This window comes from Staurois parvus, unplaced genomic scaffold, assembly GCF_062004578.1.
Source record: "Staurois parvus isolate SC_StPar_1 unplaced genomic scaffold, SC_StPar_1.0 ptg000151l, whole genome shotgun sequence".
In the NCBI taxonomy this organism is placed as follows: Eukaryota; Metazoa; Chordata; class Amphibia; order Anura; family Ranidae; genus Staurois; species Staurois parvus.
The window spans coordinates 23381512-23405890 of NW_028317947.1; the positions used below are offsets into that span (position 1 = coordinate 23381512).

General features: G+C 44.4%; 1 protein-coding gene across 14 annotated transcripts in view; it reads right to left on the reverse strand.

The window, feature by feature from the left end:
• Positions 1–24379, reverse strand: part of LOC149464619 (microtubule-associated protein tau-like) — a 201848-nt gene that overhangs the window by 111774 nt on the left and 65695 nt on the right. For 6 of the 14 annotated variants that reach the window (XM_089674650.1, XM_089674649.1, XM_089674662.1 and 3 more), the window contains 8 exons: positions 21326–21375; positions 17711–17899; positions 16524–16629; positions 14985–15038; positions 12756–13021; positions 9477–9569; positions 7719–7800; positions 4375–4487 (listed from right to left, as the gene is read on the reverse strand). In XM_089674650.1, coding sequence (XP_089530776.1) covers positions 4375–4487; positions 7719–7800; positions 9477–9569; positions 12756–13021; positions 14985–15038; positions 16524–16629; positions 17711–17899; positions 21326–21375 — 953 coding nt within the window. Of the gene's footprint in view, positions 1–687; positions 839–4374; positions 4488–7718; positions 7801–9476; positions 9570–12755; positions 13022–14984; positions 15039–16523; positions 16630–17710; positions 17900–21325; positions 21376–24379 lie in introns of all 14 variants that reach the window. The other 8 variants (XR_016312369.1, XM_089674657.1, XM_089674656.1 and 5 more) reach the window with 4 other exon arrangements.

A 24379-nucleotide genomic window follows, 5' to 3' on the forward strand; every position in this document is an offset into this window, starting at 1 on the left:
AACAGCCTTATGAAAGGCAATCCAGCACCCACCAATTACTTTTGAGGGGGGGGGGCTGGTAACAAGAACCTGGGGAAACCAGGCCTAAGCCAGTAGTAATAAGAGCTGACACCAACCACATTCGACAAATGCCTTGTGTAACAATCTCCTCCATTCCAGTGGCACTTGGACTACAGTCCCAAAGCGTCAGCAAAGTGATCTGCCACGAGGGTTGCACAGCATGTGTTTGAACCAATAGCTTCTTATTTTATGGTCGAAGCCTGGCAAGTACATGGTACAGTTTTAAGCCTTTAGTGGCCATATATCAAGCCAAGATCTAGCAGGCTTGACAAAAAGGGTCAGTGAGGCTTGGAAATGCTGCCCAAGTTTCTGTTGGAGGATTTTAAATTTTATGCCAAAAGAAATCGAGCTGTTGGTTAAAATAGATGCTATACAAGCTCCAAATCACTTGGGAACACCATAAAAGTTAGTGGAGTCACTTCCTTGGATTACATTGCCTTTGTATAAAGGGTCTGTGCTAAACAATCCTTCAGGCAAGTGGCTACTTTCAGATCTTGAGCTGCAATGACCAATCCCTGATTATTTTCAACTACCAACCGCTCTTAGATCCATCCAAAGTGACTGGATCTTAGTGCTTGGTTATTCCACATTTGCAACTAGATGCTTGAAAGACAGTCCTGTACTTACCCCTTTCCAAAGCTAGTAATTCAGGTAAATCTGGCTCCTCTGGTGGGGGAGGTGGTAAATCTGGCTCCTCAGGCAAGGGGGGTGGAGGAATGTTGGGGAACCCGTTTGGGGAAAGGCTCCCCCTTGGCTTGTCTTCGTTCCCTTTCTCTCTCTGGGGGTGAAAAGATGAGTTGGGGTGGATGAAGGGGGGTGGAATGTACACAGAGGAGGATGGAGAAAGTAAAGTGGTAGCTGGCTCAGGGAGAGGGGGACCATCAGTGCCGTCAGGGTCTTGTAAATTATAATGAATGAGTTCAGATGTTCCTAATTGCCACTAAGCCTTGTGTCCTGTTTACAACCCTCTAAGGAAGTAAAAAAAAAGTCCTGGATAGTTTCCTAGATACACAGAATATAACTGGATATAACATTTATAGGTGAAGTTGATCCAGGGAATATCTGATTGCCTCTGGGGGGATCAGGTAGGAATTTTTTTCCCCTGCAGGAGCAAATTGGATCATGCTTTGCTGGGGGGTTTTTTTTTGGTCTTCCTCTGGATCAACTGTGGGTGTAGGATTATAACTTTTTTTTGGTTGAACTGGATGGACTTTTGTCAGCCAAACTAACTGAAGTATATAGGTCAGTAGTAGAGCACACTAGACGTGTACACATTCTCCACTACAGCCATGAGACACTATGCTGGATTATGTGTATGTTTGGGCAAAATAAAATATTTCTGCAGTACATGCATACTTCCCATGTTTATCCCTTTTATATTCTTGCAGCCATTTTAAACATAGCTGCTGGTTGGCAGAATAAACTCTGCTCCTGCCTTCATTTGACAACAGTGCCTCGGCCATATTAAAAGCCCAATCTGGGTTATTAGCCCTGCCTAGTTCTGGCCTACAGACCATCTTCTGTTCTCCACATCTCCATCACATAACGGGGAGGTGTTCTGTAATCCAGCAGGGGAGAACTGAGGCATGGCTAATGACACGGTTTGGAATTCTAGTGCAGTAGAGGCAGGGTGGTGTTGGCTCACTACAGAAAATTAGGAGCTTGCTGGATTTTTGGCAGATCAATGGTGATTTTTCTGTATGTGGAGGGTCTTTAAAAGGCATACACAAAGAGCCGTATCCATGTTAATTTTGACCAAACCTACACTTTGGGCCTCTGGTTGCAGTTGCCAAACAGTGGATCCATAAAACTAAACTCTCTTTCCTGCTCTCCCAGCCAATGGCCTTTATAGGACACGATGGTGTGAATATTCATTGTTGGTGTCAGCTAATCTAGGGTGGTAGATCAGACCACCTGACCTGGCTTTGACTATGTGATCTTCTTCCAACAAAGGCACTTTATCCGTACATTGTTCGTGCTCAGCCTTTTACTACTGAACCCTGTATTTACAATATGATTCTCTTGTGGCCTATGACAGCTGTACACCGCATTTTATAGAGAATTACAGGATTGTAACAGAATGCTGGCACTGATGGAATAGGATAGACCAGGAATAAAAATGTGAGAAGGCAACAGCACAAAAAAAAAAAAAAAAGGAATATGGAAAATATTGGAACTGAATATGCAAAGAGTGGCTGTGTCCTAGAAGGAAAGTATAGGGCCTTTTATATGCAGAGATGTGCGCCTCAAAACTTGGAGTTCATGTAGAAGGGAGTGCAGTAAACCAAGCCAACTAAAGCCATAGGGGGGAGATTTACTAAAACTGGTACACTCAAAGCACGGCTGTTCCAGATTTCAACTTCTTCAATGAAGCTTTGACCCTGGAAGTGGATTTGTGTCCATGCAGAACTACACCAGATTTTGTACCATAAAGTTTTAGTAAATAACCCCCATAATAAGGCCAATGAACTTTGAAGTGCAGCCACTACGGTCCTGCACATTTGCACGTCAGATATGGGGTACATATAAAAGACCATGATTTTTCCCTCTAGCATTACAGCTTTGAGGAAAGGAGGAAACAAAAGGTGAATTTGGTGAGAGAGAAAGGCAACATTTCTGTGAGACTGGCTGAGGCAGAGTGGAGCCCAGGAATTGTTTTGCAGATGGGAGAAAAAAGGTGCACAGACTGGAGTGGAAACCAAACAGTTCTGCATAGTAGGGAAAAAAGTGAATGCAGAGAGATTGGAGGCCCAGCAATGAGGCCTACCAACAGAGTAAAGCAGTTCTCCTGTAAGGGACACATAATGGAAAGTACTGAGAGTAGACCAGTATTTGTGGCTAGGAGGAGTGAACAGATTAGTTTTGGTTCTGCAGAAAAAGGGTGAAGTAAAAAAAAAAAAAAGCCAGGTTCTGCTCAACACAGCTAGAGAGAAGTACAAGCGGTTATTAAAAATCATCAGCACACACAATGTACAAAACGGGTTAGTCATACAGTGAGAGGACTGCAGGGAGAAGTCCATGGCTGCTGCCCTTCTAGTTTTATAGGAAATCACATCTACTTCCAGCTATAGGATACTTGAAGGGACAGGGCTGATAACAAGTCTTTTTAACTGTAGTCAATCTGAGAGGCTTTCTGCACTGCTCCTGACAACCTTACTGCATAACCTGGACCCTGAGTATCAAAAAGGGCAAGAAAGGCGTATTCCCACATCAAATTAGCATTGTAATACATGCAATAAAAGCATTAATGGCAAACAAGAGTTCAAAATTTAATAGCCGTGCTTGCTGGTATTTTTGCAAGATACCAGCTTGGCACACCCTGTCTATCCTCAAAACAGAGACTGCAAGTGAATGCCCCCCTGCTGTGATGACACTTCCAATTACATGAGGAAAGAGGTTCAAACAGGGATTAGGACAGAAAATGCTACCCCAATTCCCCAGCCTTCTACACTAGTGCTGTGGTGGACGACTATGAGTAAGTACCAGCCCCTCATTTCCATACAATACAAAAACAATATTTCCTAATGAAGGTTTCTAAATGGAAACTAAAAAGTAATCTCTTTTCCACCAACTTTTTTTTGCAAAAGGTATGGGTGGTCTTTGCTAGATGGGAATTTTCCCACTGAAGATGAGAACTGGGAAAAGAGTGAGAAGATAGAAGGGCCTCAAGATTTAATTCTTTAAAAAAAAAAAAACCTGACTTCAGCTTTATAGAAACTTAAGCTTCCAACACTGACTTTCCTCAAGTACGGGATCCTCTCTAGACTATCAAACAACCTAGACTGTCCACACATCTTTCAGGTACTGGTGTGGAAGAGATTAGTACCTGTTCATTGGGATTGCTGCCAGTGGGTTGTGGAAAGGTCCATGTTGGCTGCCCAGGGACAACCACCCTCCTACTGCTGAAAAACATGGGTAATATAGCATAGATACAGGATTCTTGGCCGCCTTGGAAAAGGAGGAGACCAAAGGGCAACACCTCCGCAATGGTTTTACATGGCGATACCAAAACCTTAAATGGATACCATATCCTTAATAACAGCATGGAAGGGAGATCATATCATAGGACAGGGGTCTCCAAACTATGGACCTCCAGGTGTTGAGGAACTGCAAGTCGCATGAGGTCTTGCAAGACTCTGACAGCCACAGGCAAGACTGTCAGAGGCATGATGGGACTTTTAGTACTTCAACAGGTGGAGAGCCATAGTTTGGAGACCCATCATAGGATCTCTGCCTATGTTCACATGACAAAGGGAGCAGCAATGGACATTCTCACTCTGCAGCTGGCTGGTGGGAAGGAAGGATGCACATTACCTTTTTGTTCCCTCCTCCAGGTGTATGAGTAATATTGTCCAGGGAGCCAATCTTAGACTGGATCCTCTCCTTAAAATCCAGCTTCTCTGATTTCACCTCGATGTTGCCTCCACCTGTAACGAGAGAAAGCCAAGTGCCAAGTGATGAATAAACTGTGGGAAATGCTTCTGAAGGTCTAGCTCAGTGATGGCGAACCTTTTAGAGACCGAATGCCCAAACTGCAATCCAAAACCCACTTATTCATCGCAAAGCTCCACTGACCACCGGCACAAGGGGGGGGGGGGGGGGGCAAAGCTCCACTGGCACAAGGGGGGGGGGGGGCAACGCTCCACTGACCACCGGCACGGGGGGGGGGGGGCAAAGCTCCACTGGCACAAGGGGGGGGGGGGGGGGCAAAGCTCCACTGACCGCCGGCACAAGGGGGGGGGGGGGGGCAAAGCTCCACTGACCGCCGGCACAAGGGGGGGGGGGGGGGGCAAAGCTCCACTGACCGCCGGCACAAGGGGGGGGGGGCAAAGCTCCACTGACCGCCGGCACAAGGGGGGGGGGCAAAGCTCCACTGACCGCCGGCACAAGGGGGGGGGGGGGGCAAAGCTCCACTGACTGCCGGCACAAGGGGGGGGGGGGGGCAAAGCTCCACTGACTGCCGGCACAAGGGGGGGGGGGGGGCAAAGCTCCACTGACTGCCGGCACAAGGGGGGGGGGGGGGGAAAGCTCCACTGACCGCCGGCACAAGGGGGGGGGGGGGCAAAGCTCCACTGACCGCCGGCACAAGGGGGGGGGGGGGGGGGGCAAAGCTCCACTGACCGCCGGCACCAGGGGGGGGCAAAGCTCCACTGACCACCGGCACAAGGGGGGGGGGGGGGGCAAAGCTCCACTGGCACAAGGGGGGGGGGGCAAAGCTCCACTGGCACAAGGGGGGGGGGGGGCAAAGCTCCACTGGCACAAGGGGGGGGGGAAGGCAAAGCTCCACTGACCACCGGCACAAGGGGGGGGGGGGGGGGCAAAGCTCCACTGACCACCGGCACAAGGGGGGGGGGGGGCAAAGCTTCACTGACCACCAGCGCAAGCTTAAATCTAGCGTTAATAAAAATGAATGTATTAAAACTCACAGCCAGCCCAATATATATATCCTTTGCAGCGCACTGACCGGCCATGCGAAAGCTCGGACGAGGCGCGGCTAATGAGTTTCGGCTTGTGATGTCATCACCTGGCACCGCTACTCCTTTTCGAGCATGCGCACGATGCCCATGTGTACTGTAATCTGATGCTCAGCTGCTGGGGCGACTTGCCTCGCATGCCGACAGAGAGGGCTCTGCGTGACCGCTGCGGCACGTGTGCCATAGGTTTGCCATCACTGGTCTAGATAATTAGCATTGTCACTTCAATTGTGAAGTCTACAACAGAAATGTGATGGTTTAAGGCAGGCCATACATTAAGCAATTTGGTTTCCTTTAACCATGGGGTTGAAGGAAGAAAAGTTGCTTGATTCCCCATCAACACAGTCGTTCACTTTCCATAAGATTTGAGTGAGTTTTTATCCCAGTGGTACAAGTATGGCCCATTTTAGGTCTATAAGAAGAGGAGACAGCATTTACAGTTGCAAGAAAAAGTATGTGAACCCCTTGGGATTACGTGAAGTTTTGCATGAATTGGGTATAAAATGTGCTCTGAACGTCATCTAAGTCACAACAATAAAAGAACACAGTCTGCTGAACATAATACTACACAAACATTAGATGTTGCCATGGTTTAATTGCACATAACATGTAAACATTCACAGCGCAGGGAGGAAAAAGTATGTGAGGCCCTAGCTTAATGACTTCTCCCAAAGCTAATTGGAGCCAGGAGTGAGCCAACCTTGACACCAATCAGTGTGATGATATTGGATGTGTTGCTGACAGCTGTCCTGCCCTTAAAAAACACACACCTGTTTTGGGTTTACTGGTTTCAAGAAGCACTGTCTGATGTGAACCATGCCTCGCAGAAAAGAGCTCTCAGAAGACCTACGATCAAGAATTGTTGACTTGCATGAAGCTGGAAAGGGTTACAAAAGTATCTCCAAAAGCCTTGATGTTCATGTGTCCACGGTAAGACAGACTGTCTACAAATGGAGAAAGTTTAGCACTGTTGCTACTCTCCCTAGGCGTGGTCGTCCTGTAAAAATGACTGCAAGAGCACAGCGCAGAATGCTGCATGAGGTAAAGAAGAATCCCAGAGTGTCAGCTAAAGACCTACAGAAATCTCTGACACATGCTAACGTTTTTGTTGACACATCTACAATAAGGAAAACATTAAACAAGAATGGAGTACATGGGAGGACACCAGGGAGGAAGCCATTGCTGTCCAAAAAGAATATTGCAGCACGTTTGAAGTTTGCAAAAGAGCACCTGGATGTTCCACAGCACTACTGGCAAAATATACTGTGGACAGATGAAACCAAGATTGAGTTGTTTGGGAAGAACAAACAACACTATGTGTGGAGAAAAAAAGGCACAGCACACCAACATCAAAACCCCATCCCCACTGTGAAACATGGCGGAGGGAGCATCATGGTTTGGGGCTGCGTTGCTGCCTCAGGGTCTGGACGTTGTTGTCATTGATGGGAAAATGAATTCCAGAGTTTATCAAGACATTTTGCAGGAAAACGTACGACCATCTGTCTGCCAACTGAAGCTCCGCAGAGGATGGGTGATGGAACAGGACAATGACCCAAAGCATACAAGTAATTCAACAAAACAATGGCTGCAACAGCACAGAATACGCCTTCCGGAGTGGCCCAGTCAGAGTCCTGACCTCAACCTGATTGAAATGCTGTGGCATGACCTTAAGAGAGCGATTCACACCAGACACCCCAAGAATATTGCTACACTGAAACAGTTTTGTGAAGAGGAGTGGTCCAAAATGACTCCAGATCGTTGTGCAGGTCTGATCTGCAACTACAGGAAACGTTTGGTTGAGGTTATTGCTGCCAAAGGAGGGTCAACCAGTTATTAAGTCCAAAGGTTCACATACTTTTTCCTCCCTGCACTGTGAATGTTTACATGTTATGTGCAATTAAACCATGGCAACATCTAATGTTTGTGTAGTATTATGTTCAGCAGACTGAGACTGTGTTCTTCTATTGTTGTGACTTAGATGACGTTCAGAGCACATTTTATGCCCAATTCATGCAAAACTCCACGTAATCCCAAGGGGTTCACATACTTTTTCTTGCAACTGTACAAGCCTTCTGCAGTTCTAACCCTTCCTCATTCTATCCAAATCTTAAAAAAAAAAAAAAAAATTGGGCTGGCATTCAACTTTTAATAACTGGAAAATACTAGTAAATAAGACAGCAGTACCTGGCTTGTGATGGATATTTCCCATAGAGCCGCACTTGGAGGTAACATGTTTGAGATCAACTGGTTTGTGCGTGATCTGCACCTGAGGATTGGAAAGAGACAATATTAGTGCTGGAAAGAAAAAAAAAACAAATGTCAGTAGTTACTCAAGAATTTAGTGACCGATCCAGCATCCAAGTGCATCTGCCACCTAAACACAGAAAGCAGCCATTCTGAACCCAGTAGAAGTGGTGTAAACGAAGGATCCCCAGTCACCTCCAGAGATTTAGTCATGGATCCAGCCCATGTAATGGCGACATGCATACGTGAGTAGGTCACAGGTGCATTTACAGGGAAAATAAGCAATAAAATCAAAGTTATAGAATTAGGGATTAGAGAGTCCATTATAGCTTGGTTAGAGAAAGCAGCTGTAAAATCTAATGCCTGTCACTTGAAATGTTCACTTTAGGTGGAAACCTCCTCTTGACTTGGATGATGATCCCTGTATTGCAGCCATACTGCGGGATCTTTCATCTTATTCACACGGAAACAATTCATATCAGGGGCGGACTGACCATTTAGCCACTCGGGCAATGCCCGAGGTCAGTATGGGGCCCCATGAGATGCCCTTGGTACCTTTCATAGGCTTTTTTTGGGTGTGGTTTGAGTGTGGGCAAGGACACAGGGGCCCCATGATTTCCTATTGCCCGGGGGCCCCATGAGTCGTCAGTCCGCCCCTGATTCATATATAATAAGAGCATTTTATAAGGTATGCTGCAATACCAGATTTTATCAGCAGATGTCACCACAGTTTACATCTGCAATGGCAGCTCCTGCTCTGGGCAAAACATGTGGAGGTGTCCACTCTATTACTTCTGCAATAGGATCTCCTAACAGGCTGTGAAGCTTTGCCAAAATTAGAGAGCCTTCAATAGAGGAATAATGAGCCTCAAAATGGTCTCTTCCTACAAGAACAGGCTTTGCTAGAAACTGTGGACTTCACTAACACAAAAAGAAAAAACAAGAGAGCCCATTAAACCAGGGGTGTCAAAATGGCGGCCCTCCAGCTGTCGCCAGACTACAAGTCCCATCATGCCTCTGCCTTTGGGAGTCATGCTTGTAACTATCAGAGGCATGATGGGAGTTGTAGTTTGCCGACAGCTGGAGGGTCGCCAGTTTGACACCATTGAACTATTTCATAGAAAGGAGGACAGCTAAAGGGATAGCAGCGCAATGGAAAAAAAAAAATTGTCTAGGAGGGCATGTGAGACAAAGTCACCCCCAATGACCTCCATCTTTCTAGCTTGCCTTCCAGCAAAGCCTGCAAATGATGAAATAAAGTACAATGCAGAACACCGCTGCATCTCGTGCAGATAAAAGCATGATTGTGTTCTGAAGACAGCACCATTCTACAAAATGTGTTGCTCATATAGACAATGTTGTTTTTAAATGGAATAGAGATATATATTTTATATCGTTGTATAAATAGTGTTTGTTCCATTTTGCTTTTAATTGCTTTCTCTACACTGTAAACCATATGCACCATTACATGCAATGCAGCATACAGAAATATTGGTTATTCCAAGACACTTGTTAATCTTGTGAAGTATAATCTCTGCTCTCAGTAGGAAGCTATTACAGAGTCAGTGCTACGTGCAGGCAGCCAGAATGAGAGAAATCAAAGTGCAGCAAACAAGCAGAAGGGACGCCATGATGGCGGCTGGTGACGGCTGATTGGTGGTGCTCAGTGTATCTGTACGGAGAGTGTGTGTCACTCACTGCTCCTCCCCCAGGGACATGCTTCAGGTTGTCCTTGGATCCGCACTTGGACTGAATAGTACTGACATCAACTTTCTTGTGGACAATCTGCACCTGCGGGAGGAACGAGGTAGGCGCAGGTGGTAAAACAGCAGAAAAAAGAAAAACGGGCAGCAGATGGCATGAAGCGGGCAAGAGTGAATGGAGTGACGCAGAGAAAGTGGAAATGTAGCATGTAGCAATCAGATGAAATGGCAGGAAGAGAAGGTGGACAACGAAAATATGGCAATCAGTATGTTGTCTTTTTACAAAGTTGCTTCCCTCCACCCTAGTTGTCTTTTTTCATCTTCTGAAAATGTCCAATATAGATTACTGTCCAAGCATTAAATGAGTACTACAACCATTGTACTGGTGAACACTAGCACTACAAGGGTGGCCAATGCGACTGACGTTCCACTGGGCATGGGCATCAGCCCATGTAGCCTGACCACCACTCTGGGAAGAAGAGTTAGCAAAAAAAGAAAATCCAATTTGTGTATGTGGAAAAGGAAAGTATGGAACACAAAGCAAATCACGTGCTTTGGTAAAGAAAAAACTAGTGGTGCACCGAAATGAAAATGCTGGTGCCGAAAACGAAAATTCAAAATGCACTTGGCAGAAAACCGAAACCGAAATGCAGTTTTTAAAAATGAATTTTTTTTTTTTTGGAAAAAAATACACTTTGATTAAAAAAAACAATATATACCCCAATTTGTTTGTAAAATATGAAAGAGGATGTTACGGCGATTAAATAGATACCCAACATGTCGCACTTTAAAATTGCGCACACTCGTGGAATGGCGTGAAACTGCGGTACTTAAAAATCTCCATGGGTGATGCTTTAAAAAGTTCTACAGGTTAGCAGTGTAAAGTTAGAGGTCTAGTGTGAGAATTATTGCTCTTGCTCTGACGTTTGTGGCGATACCTTACGTGTGTGGTTTGAACAGCATTTACATATGTGGACATGGCCTATGTATGTGTTCACCACTATGTGCGAGGACGAGGTACTTTAAACTTTTTTTTTTTAAAATGTATTTAATGCTTTTTTGTTTTTGATTTTTTTTTGCACTGTCCCTTTAAAAAAAAATTTTATTCTTATCACAAGAAATGCATGCATCCCTTGTGATAGAACCAATTAGTGACAGGTCCTCTTTATGGAGAGATATGGGGTCAATAAGACCGCACATCTCTCCCCTGCAATGTAAAGCATTGGACCAAAAAAAGCATTGATCTAGTGCTTTAAAAAAAATTTAATTAAAAAACGGTTGGAACGGAAAGTGACATCGCTCTGGTCCTCCAAGGGCATAGAGATGAGAGACGGCCATCTTTCCTTCACTCATCTCTATGCCCAGCGCCCAGATCAGTGGTTGCTCAGGTAAGGCTGAGAACTACCGAGCGGTGGCGGGCGAGGGGCGACAGTGGGCGGGCGGCAGCGGCAAGGTATTTTTGGACACCTGTATCGGTGCTTTTTTTAATTTCATATAAATCCTGTATAATAATAATAATTTCAGCCAATGGCCAAAAGGGGTGTTTTTGCCCGAAACGTTTCGGCCACCGAAATTTCGGTGCATCCCTAGAAAAAAAAAACGATACACAGCTGTCTGAAATGCCTACAAGTCAGCCTTTCCTGAAAGACTGATGGAGGCTGCCATTCCTGAACTCTTTCTGAAATTACTAGTAACCCTAGGGTGCTACGCTGACTGAATTCCAATTTAACTTTTCCCTCTCCCCTCCTAACACCTATACTAACTAGCCTGTGGAAGGAAGATCTGTACACTTGCCTTATTGTCAGGCCATTCTGGTCTGGCCATGTGATCTCCCCTGAGTCTGCCAGCCCCAGCTACAGGGGAGAGGAAAGAGCGCTCGACAATGGCTGGAATTCCTGAGACATCACCCATAGGTTTACTATGGCCCATCCATTGTCGGCTTTTTCTGCTCTCCGCTGAAGCTGCAACTAGCTGACACAGGAGAGTGAATCGTGTGATCGTACCAGAGCAGCCTGAAAATAGGGTAGCATACAGATATTTCTAAGTATGGGTGTTAGGAGTGGGGTGGGAGCCGTTTTAAGATGAATTCTGTAGATCTCAGAATACTGCTGAAAGGCACTGACCTGAAAACCATAGGCATCCAAGAATGTCATGACACCCTTATCTGCATACTTGTTCTGGGTCGGTGAAGTATGGAAGCATGGCAGCCAGGCAAAAAAAATATATTTAAAGAATAAGAAGTCAACAATAGCAGCCTCCATTTCTAACAGGAAAGGTTTCCCTTTAAGGGGATGTCTGGCCATAACAGCATTAGATCTCTGCAATACATGGACAGTTCTATATTTGCAATGGATGAAACTTCTGGAAAATTCCTCTGTATGTCCTAGAAATCCAGTGAGCTTCTAACTTCTTATAGTGAGCTTCCTATGCTGCCCTGAAATTCCAAGAAGTGTTGTCAGCCTTGCTTGTGTTCCCCTGCTGGTCTACTCCCCCTCTTCTCATCTCCACAACATGGGGTGGGAGAAGGTGTTGTGTGGTCCAGCAGAAGACAACTAGACAGGGCTGACAACACGACTTGGGATTTCACGGTCAGCTCACTATGTAAATTAGGAGCGCACTGGATGACTTTTAGATCAACAAGTGTTTTTAGAAGAGGAGTGGGGAATTGTTCATGTATTGCAAGTTAGTAACTTGCCTGACAAGAACAAAGACAAGCTACAACTGTAAGCAGGACACAAATATTCCTGTGTGGTTCTGTCCCTGTCCAAAGAATGATACTTTCCACAGGGACATTCGTTTGGTTGCAGAGGGCCTGGGCAATATTTGCCATCCTTGCATGATCACTCCAATACCAGGAGCTGCTGCTATTTGTACCTAGTATGGCACAAGGATGGAACCTTTGATCCCAGATTGTTCTACAAAGAACATGGAAGGGTGAGCCGTGCTTGCACAGGAGGTGCTTGTTATCGCACGGGGAAACCGCTGAGCCATAACAAGCTGCTCCAAAAGAAGAGGAAAACAGCTACACCCCACACACACACACATTAAACAAAAAAACAAAACACAACCAATTCTCAAACTTGGAAACACCTACTTTGAGAATTAACAGGCTTATGCTGCTGGTATTTTCCCCCGCATATCCTATATCCCAAAGATCATCACAAAAGAGAGACTTTACTCCCTAATGACCTCAATTATCTCCAACAATTCCACCCAACCCCACTTTATTCTGCATGAAATGTTCATCAAGAGACACCTGACAATGTTTGGATACCTTGCCTCCTCCTGGCGTGTGCCGGATGTTATCAATGGAGCCAATCTTGGATCTAATGTTCTTCAGGTCTGGTATTGGCACTGTGCTGGGGACCGGCTGCAGACGACTCTTGGCAGAAGCAGGAGACTTAGGTGGAGTACGCACAATGGCAACCTTTTTGGGTTCCCGGCTGGATGGCAGCTGTGATGAAGATGTGCGGGAACGACCTGTGGGAGTGCTAGGAGATCCGGGGCTGCTGTATCCGCTTCTGTCGCCAGACGAGTCAGCTGGAGCAAAATTGGATGTTTTTATTACAGCTTATGACATTTTGAAATAACTACATTTCAGAATTATATAGCATTGTCCTGCCACATTCCCCAGCCATGTAGAAGTGATCAGGGTGGCTTTAGAGTTGCCTGAATCATTTCTACTGCATAGCTGGGAGAAAAAAAGGTAATAAAATTCCTGGCTGCTATAATGGCTGGCTGGAAACTGATAGAAGTTACAAGACTGCTCTAATTGCTGATGAGAAAACGTATTTAGCAGTTTATATTTACTGAAATAATTGCATTTCCATGTTGTGTGTACTGTGAGAGACCAGATATAGTAAATGCAGGGTCCAGGAATACCAGATATAGTGAATGCGGGGTCCAGGGAGACCAGATATAGTGAATGCGGGGTCCGGGTAGACCAGATATAGTGAATGCGGGGTCCGGGGAGACCAGATATAGTGAATGCGGGGTCCGGGGAGACCAGATATAGTGAATGCGGGGTCCGGGGAGACCAGATATAGTGAATGCGGGGTCCGGGGAGACCAGATATAGTGAATGCGGGGTCCGGGGAGACCAGATATAGTGAATGCGGGGTCCGGGAGACCAGATATAGTGAATGTGGGGTCCTGGGAGACCAGATATAGTGAATGCGGGGTCCGGGAGACCAGATATAGTGAATGCGGGGTCTGGGGAGACCAGATATAGTGAATGCGGGGTCCGGGGAGACCAGATATAGTGAATGTGGGGTCCGGGGAGACCAGATATAGTGAATGCGGGGTCCGGGAGACCAGATATAGTGAATGCGGGGTCCTGGGAGACCAGATATAGTGAATGCGGGGTCCGGGGAGACCAGATATAGTGAATGCGGGGTCCGGGGAGACCAGATATAGTGAATGCGGGGTCCGGGGAGACCAGATATAGTGAATGCGGGGTCCTGGGAGACCAGATATAGTGAATGCAGGGTCCGGGGTTTAGTAACACTTTAAATGCCTTTGCAGTGAAAGGTTAAGCTAACCATGTCACTTCCAAAAAATTAAAGCAGTCCCTCTAACAGAATCCAGTTAATATTGAGCTGTCTCGCTGCCCACCCCTCCAATTTTCACTTATGTCATTATAGGACATGTCATGGCATAGGGCCAGTGGAAGGAGCCCAAGCACTTAGTAGGGGACCAGGTATCAGACACTCTTCACCAACTGTTTGGAAATGGTAGAGAGTGAAGATCAGAAATTGGGTATCGGGGCAATAAAATGATATTTTACAGGCACTGCATTCATTTGATTTTCAAAAACAATAGATTGAGGCAGTAGTGAACTACTCTTATTACTATTAGGGATGGACAGAGTTAGGTTAAGCTAAGCAGTTCAATACAGTTTATACATGGAAATTGGCCAGCCTACTATTAATCTCATTATTTGGTCTTTAGATAACTGCCACTATGGACAGACAGCCACGTTAGACTCAGAAGTTACAACAGACGTGGCATGTAAGAGCCTAGGGGTGGTCACACATGTAGCAATTCATCATTTATTTAGATAGGAGCATTTGCAAACAAGCAATCCACCAGTTAAAATATCAAATGATGCAACAATTTTGGGGAGATATCTATTTCTGCATCTTGCAAATATATAACAGCTGAATGTAAATGAACTATGAAAACACATCATTTAATCAATCTGAATTACAACTGGTTTTCCTACACACACGTGAAGCGACAAAATTTCACCATGGCCAATGAACTTGGCAGTCATAATCCATTGAGAGTTCAGTAAAATTGTTGAAATGGAGGTTCTTTAAACTTGTGATTTTTATTACGTTTGATCATTTTATTAGCACAGAATGATCAATGGTCATATCAACGTGTGTGTGTGGCCACCAAAGGTGTGCTAAATCAGTGTCAATGGATGAGGAACAGTCCAAAAGGAACAGCAGTGACTGCAATACTTCATCACATTGACACCCATTCTATTAATGGCTCACCTCTCTCACCTTTTCCCACATTGGATGGCACCTTTCTCTGATCTCTTCCCATACCTGTAATCAGGATACCATTTGTCAAATTAATGTATGATCCATTGAAAACCTGTCACCGGGGTGCAGGCCAAATATGATGCGAGACAAGATGTTAACCAGCAAGGACAAATGTCTGACACAGTACAACAGATACATAGTCATGAAAGCCTCTTCTAGCCAATAGACACATTTTGTGATGCCTTGATTTATAAAATTGTGGTACAAAAACTATGGAACAACTTGTACACTTATATTGTTATATTACACATTTATAGGTAAAGTTGATCCAGGGAATTTTCGATTGCGGGGGGATCAGGAAGGAATTTTTTTTCCCTGCAGGAGCAAATTGGATCATGCTTTGCTGGGTTTTTTGCCTTCCTCTGGATCAATGGTGGGTATAGGATTATAACTTTTATTTTTTAATGGTTGAACTGGATGGACTTTTGTATTTTTTCAGCCAGATTAACTATGTAACTACAATAAGTGAACATTGGCACCCGCTTAAAATACACAGACAGTTCCTATTCGAGGCACCTTGCTAAATAAGGCCCAGCCTGCCTAAACATTGACCATAACCAACTAGGCATTCATACCAATCCAGCCTTTCCCAAAATGGATATGCAAATTCCACAGAAAAGTTCTGACAAAACAAATATCCTTTGAAGAAATCTCCAGTTCTGATAAAGTATTTATAGGCATACAGATGAACAGACGACTTTACTACTGGAGTATATGCAGAGTTTCTAGTTCTTCCATTCTATGGGAAGAACTCTTCAAGTGACTTAAAGCAGAACTCATAAACCCGTAACAACTTTATAAAAATAATGTTCTTTAACAAGGAACATACATTCCACATTAATAATGATGCTACCAAAATGAGTGTGTGCTGTAAATAGCCTCCAGCATTGCTCCGCTTCCTTCTTGCCGGAGGCTACCATTTTGCTGAAATCCAGAGCCCTTGAGCAGCAGTAAATCTTTAGGCTGTTAGCAGATCAGCCACTACAAATTCAGCACAGTGCCTAAAAATAAAGAGCAACTGAGCATGTGCAGAGCAGGGTGAGACAGTGTACTACTAGATGTTAAACAATATAGACACTTAGGGGTTTATTTACTAAAGCTGGAGAGTCCAAAATCAGACTCCCTTCTGCATAGAAACCAATCAGCTTCCAGGTTTCATTGCCAAAGCTTCATTGAACAAGCTGAGGTTAGACGCTGATTGGTTTCTATGCAGAAGGGAGTCTGATTTTGGACTCTCCAGCTTTAGTAAATAAACCCCTTAGTTTTAATGTTTTATATAGATATACCAGCAAAAGGGGCCAGCCTGAAGTGATCTAACAGGACTTAGTTTTCTGACTAAAGTTCCACTTTAAGAACAATGTGCAGAGACCTGTAGCAACCAATCAGAACGGATTTACTGAAGTTTGGTTAAATTGGTTGCTAGGGGTGTGCAATCTTGCACAATTCTTCTGACTATATACATTTGTAGGCACTAACAAGCTGACTTACCGCCAGGGGGGGTCTTTGGGACCGCTGTGGGTGTCTTTGAAGGGATTCTGGATGTGTTGGTGGGTCCTTTGAGTACCGGCTTCCCCCCTGCACTCTCAACTCCATCCTGTTATTCATAAAATGCAGAAATTAGCAATCAATAGCAATAGAGAATGTTTGTGGAAAAGGGACACTAAAACCTGCTTTAAGAGTTCTGCCAACTACATCCAGTGTCCTAGTGTTTCCAGTTTGTTCACATAGGGCAGGTAAGTAGGCAGACATACCCTAGGCTATTCTTGTATGCGATGTGGCACTCCTGATAGATCAGGGCTGCTCTCTGTAGCGATATTTCAAGTGCATATACAGACTACACATGCAATCGTTTACCCATGTCACTTTAGATTGGCTGGAAAGGCAAGCTACATCTATGACTGCCCAGGTGGAGGAGTATAAAATACTCTCCCACAATGACTTCTACCCCTACATGCCTTTCCATAATTCCATTTATAGTGACCATATAACTCACACTGCTCTTTCTGGATGCCGACAGCCTGTCTAAGCCCCTTATTTATACAGGCTCCTAAAGCCAGCTCCATCAAAAGTTGATATTTCAATTATGAACTACAAGGCACCAGCAGACTAAAATATAAAGTCAGCTTAATAATTGGAGATTCCAACAACAGTTCCAGTCTGTGTTCTAGACACATGTTGCACTAGCAACTGGAGCCTCCAATTAGCCCACACTATGTAGGATCCATCCAAGGAGCCCAACACTATCATCTGCTTTTGTATTGCCTGCAACATGTTGGACCTGACAAGGAATATCGATGGGGATGAATCACTAATGAAGACCCTGAGAAATAAGTCAGCACTTGACTCAAACTGCCAGAAATGACAGATGAGAACCTGTAGGCATGGCATAAAGTAGCTTGAGTGTCATCTGCAATGGTCCCCCAAGATTCCAGTGAATACCACATTTTACGGGTAAACTGGACTCCCAAATTTACACTTGTATCAATGAAGTCTCCTCGCATGTTGATTACTGCACAAGGGCATTCCAGTGATCAAACAGAAAAGCCAGTAATAGAAGAAAAATAATGAAAGAAAAATGAAATTCAGCAGTGGAGTTAATGGAATGAAGAGGATAGCCATAGGCATATCAAGCAGTTATCAGATCTGCCATTAGCATACACTGCATCTCTGCTTACCTTTGCCCGTGAAGGGGTGCTCAGTGGGCGGTATGAGGCTGGGGATGCCCTCTGGGTAAGGCTCCTCGTGGGAGGGACTGTGGGGCTGGAAGGTTTTTTCTGGGTGGCTGTGCTAGCGGAAGGGGATCGTTTGGGGATGGTGGAACTTCGGGCTGCAGAGTGTTTGGCAAGGGATGGAGTTGAGGATGTCTTCAGAACGTAAAACATAACATTACATGAACAGAAAAATAAAATGGTGAAAATAAAAAGGCAAACCAAAGCTTTCTGTGAAGTATGAGAATGTCGATCAGGAATTAACAGCATGGGAGTAAATATTTCAATAACTGGGTTTGGCTGCTTTGCTACTTGCTGGTGACTGGAAGACACTAGCGGCAAATTGTATGGGGAAAGCAAAGAGTACCTGTGTTGTCCTAAAAAAAAAAAAAACAGGTTGCAGGGGTCATTTTTTTTTATACCCGCTGTACAATTATAACTGTATAAGGACAATCCTCCTGCGCTCAATAGGGAAATTTAATGCCTATTATTTAGCTGCTGTCACTCAACTTAAACCACCAAGTCCAATTATAAAGAAAAAAATAGTGAAGCGCTTAAATTATATAAGAGTAAAAATAAATACACTTAAAATTGTGCTAAAATATATACCATTTCCAAATGTGATAACTTAATATCATGTATATTACTACCACCCCCCAGTGGGGAAATCAGCTTGTATAATTGTATAACTCTTTCTCTCAGTGCACCATACACAGCCCAACCTTTGCAAGATATTTATTGATCTTGCAGTAACCAGGTTGTGAAAAAGGTAAACTTGGGGAGGGAAGGGGGGTAGACTATACCAGGCCAGATGCCTTCCTATTGATTAGGACAAGGGCATCTTCCCCAACATCCCCCCCAATGGTTGTGCAAGTCTGCAGGTGGGGGGCTAAGCGAAATCTGTAGTGGTTGTGGGGCTGATAAGATATTCGCCTCTTCCACTACTTGAATGAGCAACACCCCTGATCTCTCATTCACTTTAACAATAGGATATAGAATAAAAGACTCACACCCTGACAAAGTATTGTATTCGTTTTCTTTTTTTTTTTTTACTTACTAAAACATTATGGTCCCATGATGTCAGGCAAAGCGCCATAGCAGATCCACAACATACGCTGATCCTAACTGTGCTCTGGCCATATACGACAGTGCCATAGCTGTCATCTGAAGTAAACAAAGGGTCCTGGGAGGATCAAAGAGCAGCAGATCTGCTATGGAGGTCTGCCTGACTGCAAAAAAAATAAATAAATAAATATAGGAAGTTTATTAAAATCTTTGTCAAGGTGTGTATCTTTCCATTTCCTTTGCTTACATAACATTTTCATACATTAAATGTGCCTTGTGTTCAAATGTATACACAATGCATTTCAATGCAACACAGTGCACATGTACACAACAATATGTTGTGAATGATATACCTTCAGGTGTTTAGATCCGGGGAACTGATTAGACCACCCTTGGAGGTGAGGAAGAACTTTTCCTAACTTGGCAAAGGATGCTCCCTAGGCCGTATGAGTTTTAGGAGGTTTAAGTGGCATTCCCCCATTTCCGAAAAGTCTGGGGATGATTAAACTTTTGAGTAACAAACTACATCTCTTATAATCCTCCAAAAATATCCTGTATCAAAGTGCCAGATCTCACCTAGACCTCCTGCAACCTCAGGCTGCTGGTATGGAAAAGGGTTACAATTTCTGTCAGGACTTGATTTCTATCTGTGACCCATTTAGGAAGATTTTCCCCTCTTTCTGTAGCAGTGACACCCATACAAGAAATAGAATGGAGGCAGGTGTTATTGAGGCAGCAATAAAAAATATTGTCAGAAATCCCAACTCTTTTTTTAATTCATCTGTGTATGGGAACGTTTAGCTATTGGGGCCAATCTAGGGGTTAAAGCTCAGTCGCTGAGTGCACCTGAACTAGACAAAGCAGTACCTCACCCCCACATGCGTCATAGTGCACTTTAATTCATGTTCGACAACTTAAACAGGAAACTACCAACAAAATAAAGTACAAAGAAAAAAAATAAAAGCATGACATCAGAAAGAAAAGAGGAGCCCTGCATTTCTGGTATGGCTCTGGGTGGAGACGGCTTCACTGACAGCAACATATGTAATAGGCATCAATCTGCGTCTGGCAATTTTCAGCACTCCGGCTGTTGATGAGCCCCCAGGATACTCTGTTATAAACAGGAAGCTCTGCTTTTTGTAGGAGAGGTTCATTTCGGGAGGGGGATACAGTGACACCAGAATGAACGCTGATCATACTAATTATACATACATGGTGAGGAGATTTGGGGAGGTATGGTGAGCTGAATTACAGTTTTATTTCTGAAATTGGGGGCATTGTAAACTTTTTTTGTAAACCTTTCATGCTCTGTGCTCATTGCAGAAATGGGCAAAACCAAGTGCATGATGGTTATCCCCAACGATTCCTGGAGCTAGGACCCCCTTCATAGGGCAGAAAGAGGCTCTGCCATTTGACAGATGAATGATAGGGGGTGGGACCAAATATAAAGAGACAACAGGCTTAAAGCTGTATGTATGTGCAAACCTTTTCTTCCTTGGTGTTAGATCTGGAGTGAGGAAGGGCCAGAACCCCTATCTGCTTATTGCCACCTCTCTGTTCTCTAAATGTCCTGGTGACCCGTCATCAAGACAGAAAGACATGGGAATTTCAAAATTCTAGTTGTCTCCATAACAACATTTTACAAAGGTGACGCATGTTGCAGTGACAACTGTCCAAGAGGAGAATTATTTTCACTTTGGAGAGCTGTCACTTCTTGTTGGATCTCTGGGACAGAAGGGGTATTAAAAACCACAATGGGGCGTAAACCAGAAAACAATGGATTGGCAGGATTTTAACCCTAAAGTTTTGATTCTACATACACTTTAATTTCAACTTTCAACACGGAAAGGTTTCTTCACAGTAAGAGCTGTGAAAATGTGGAATAGACTCCCTCAAGAGTTGGTTCTGGCCAGCTCAGTGAATTGCTTTAAAAAAGGCCTGGATTGTTTCCTGGATACACAGAATATAACTGGATATAACATTTATAGCTAAAGCTGATCCAGGGAATATCCGATTGCCTCCCGGGGATCAGGAAGGAATTTTTTTCCCAGCAGGTGAAAATTGGATCATGCTTTGCTGGGTTTTTTGCCTTCCTCTGGATCAACTGTGGGTATAGGATTATAACTTTTTTTTTTTAATGGTTGAACTGGATGGGCGTTTGTCTTTTTTCAGCCAGACTATGTAACTTGGAAAGACAGTGAGGTCCTGTGTACAGCCTGCAGTCTATGGGACTCCATAGGTCCATATGAAAGTACCTGCTTCAGAATTAATGTCACCATTCAAATAAAAGAATTACATTTTCTATCCCCCAGACATTATAGTAGAATCATGTATATCACATACTGTATGTTCTGCATAGCTTCATGTTTAATAGAGGCTGTTTATTACACAGGCTATGAAAGGACTAAGAGCTTTGTCTCAGGAGCTACACGTGACCCGCAATGGGCCCCTATGGAATGCTGATCTTAGTGGTCAGGTGTCCCCGCCTACCTTTCCCATGTGAAGTTCTCTTCTTACCTGTCCTGCTTTTTCCTGGGAATCGCTTTCATGTTTTTCTTGATCGTGAGCTGCAAGAATCAAAATACATAAAAAGTCACTGAAGGATCCCACTTTTGTAGAAAGACTGGGAGCGATAGTGAAAAGGTACCCTGCAATTTGGAGCACAAAGCCATTTTGTGAGCAGTTCAAAAAATTGAATCCTTTTCTTGTGAAACAGTGATATCCCTGGAAATAAGCTTTCCAAAACAGATCTAGCTAAATGTTAAAGGAACTCCAGCACCATTATGTTCCTGACCACTTCAGTAAAACACAGGTAATGGTGTATGTGTATCACACACACAATGTGAGCGGAATGCAATCTTTTCTAGAAGTGCGATCTTAATACAATGTGCAGATACGTTTGACCTCATCTTGGAGGAGCAGTCACTGTGGCAGGAAATCTGACATGGATACAATCCAGTGGAAACAGAAACAAAAGCTTCTGCGCTCAGAGACCCAGATCAGAATTCAACGGGTTGAACCATATATGAAAGTTCATCCGGTGGCCGATCAATGGTTATGCAGCTCAAACACAAGGCTGGGGAAGCCCAATAACAGCTGTAATGAAAAACAAAAACAAAAAAGCGCACCAACCTTGAGCATTACCTCAGTGAGTAAAGGGTGAATTTATTGAATTAAGATCAGAGGAAGAAGGGATCACCCTTCGAAAAGCGTCAGCTTCATCCTGAGAAGAGAGCTCTGAGGAAGAAGGGATCACCCTTCGAAAAGCATCAGCTTCATCCTGAGAAGAGAGCTCTGAGGAAGAAGGGATCACCCTTCGAAAAGCGTCAGCTTCATCCTGAGAAGAGAGCTCTGAGGAAGAAGGGATCACCCTTCGAAAAGCGTCAGCTTCATCCTGAGAAGAGAGCTCTGAGGAAGAAGGGATCACCCTTCGAAAAGCGTCAGCTTCATCCTGAGAAGAGAGCTCTGAGGAAGAAGGGATCACCCTTCGAAAAGCGCCAGCTTCATCCTGAGAAGAGAGCTCTGAGGAAGAAGGGATCACCCTTCGAAAAGCGCCAGATTCAACCTGAGAAGAGAGCTCTGAGGAAGAAGGGATCACCCTTCGAAAAGCGCCAGCTTCAACCTGAGAAGAGAGCTCTGAGGAAGAAGGGATCACCCTTCGAAAAGCGCCAGCTTCATCCTGAGAAGAGAGCTCTGAGGAAGAAGGGATCACCCTTTGAAAAGCGCCAGCCTCATCCTGAGAAGAGAGCTCTGAGGAAGAAGGGATCACCTTTCGAAAAGCGTCAGCTTCATCCTGAGAAGAGAGCTCTGAGGAAGAAGGGATCACCCTTCGAAAAGCGTCAGCTTCATCCTGAGAAGAGAGCTCTGAGGAAGAAGGGATCACCCTTCGAAAAGCGCCAGCTTCATCCTGAGAAGAGAGCTCTGAGGAAGAAGGGATCACCCTTCGAAAAGCGCCAGCTTCATCCTGAGAAGAGAGCTCTGAGGAAGAAGGGATCACCCTTCGAAAAGCGCCAGATTCAACCTGAGAAGAGAGCTCTGAGGAAGAAGGGATCACCCTTCGAAAAGCGCCAGCTTCAACCTGAGAAGAGAGCTCTGAGGAAGAAGGGATCACCCTTCGAAAAGCGCCAGCTTCATCCTGAGAAGAGAGCTCTGAGGAAGAAGGGATCACCCTTTGAAAAGCGCCAGCCTCATCCTGAGAAGAGAGCTCTGAGGAAGAAGGGATCACCTTTCGAAAAGCGTCAGCTTCATCCTGAGAAGAGAGCTCTGAGGAAGAAGGGATCACCCTTCGAAAAGCGTCAGCTTCATCCTGAGAAGAGAGCTCTGAGGAAGAAGGGATCACCCTTCGAAAAGCGTCAGCTTCATCCTGAGAAGAGAGCTCTGAAGAAGAAGGGATCACCCTTTGAAACGCGTCAGCTTCATCCTGAGAGTTTCACCTCTGGATGGGACCCGCACGTGTCTGCTATCCCAGTGCGCTGGGATGCTTCTAATATTGTTACTTTTGTGAGTATATATCTCAATTTATTAAATTCACCCTTTACTCACTGAGGTAATGCACAAGGTTGGTGCGCTTTTGTTTTTGTTCTTCATTACATGGGTACAATCCCACCTGCCCCTGAGAACGATCAACCACCACAGTACATAAATCTCAAAGTGTTCATACAAACCACAATCAAAAGGTCTCCAAATAATGTAGAGCACATCATGGATCTCATCTACAAAAAGACCTGTTGGCTACAACGGCCAATAACTGCCATATCTAGGAGTCTTTAAGGGTTTACAGAAGACAGATTTCAGATAAAAGGAATACATTTAAAGCTGAACTCCAGGCAGATGGGAAAAAAACAAACAAACTAAAGGGTTATTAAACACTGAAGTGGAAAGGAGATGAAGTGCTGCAGCATTTACTGTAAAGCATGGATGCAGAAATCTAGGATTTCTCTTGTTCAGTCTATGCATGTATGGCTAGCCTTAAGCTGGCCATAGATGGATGGAAATTTGAGCTATGGTCCTTCTCGCTCTACAGAAGTCGATCGAACAATCAACTGTTGTTGAATGGGAATGTTGGAAAACTTCTGAATACAACGCACAGCAGGGATTTCTCCTTTCACCTTGCTTGTGTGGATGTGGGCATCCATTGTTTTTTTTTTCGTTTGGCCTGCTGGCTGAAAAAAAAAAAAAAAAATCTATGGGCAGCTTTACTAATTTGTTTTAGATTTACTGGTCCTTTACAACACAAAACAGTCTAATAAATGAGGTCCAATGCGATTAAAAGTGCTCGTTGGCTATTCTTGCCATCGTTGCTTGGCTGGGTTGTGTAGCTTCCAACCATTCATGTCATTAATCTTCTGCGGAGAAAAGAGCAACAGTAAGCAGAGAGATGAGCTTATCAGTCAGCTGCTGCTCCTTCATTATCTAATCAAAGGGTGGGGGTGGAAAGGTGGCCTTATTCCTTAACTGTAGTGGAAGTTACTGATCTAGCTATGCTTTCTGACACAGGACTCAATGGACAGGAATACAGAATTCTTTGGCATGTCAAACAACTTCCACGTATCTGTTTTAATTGTGTATTTA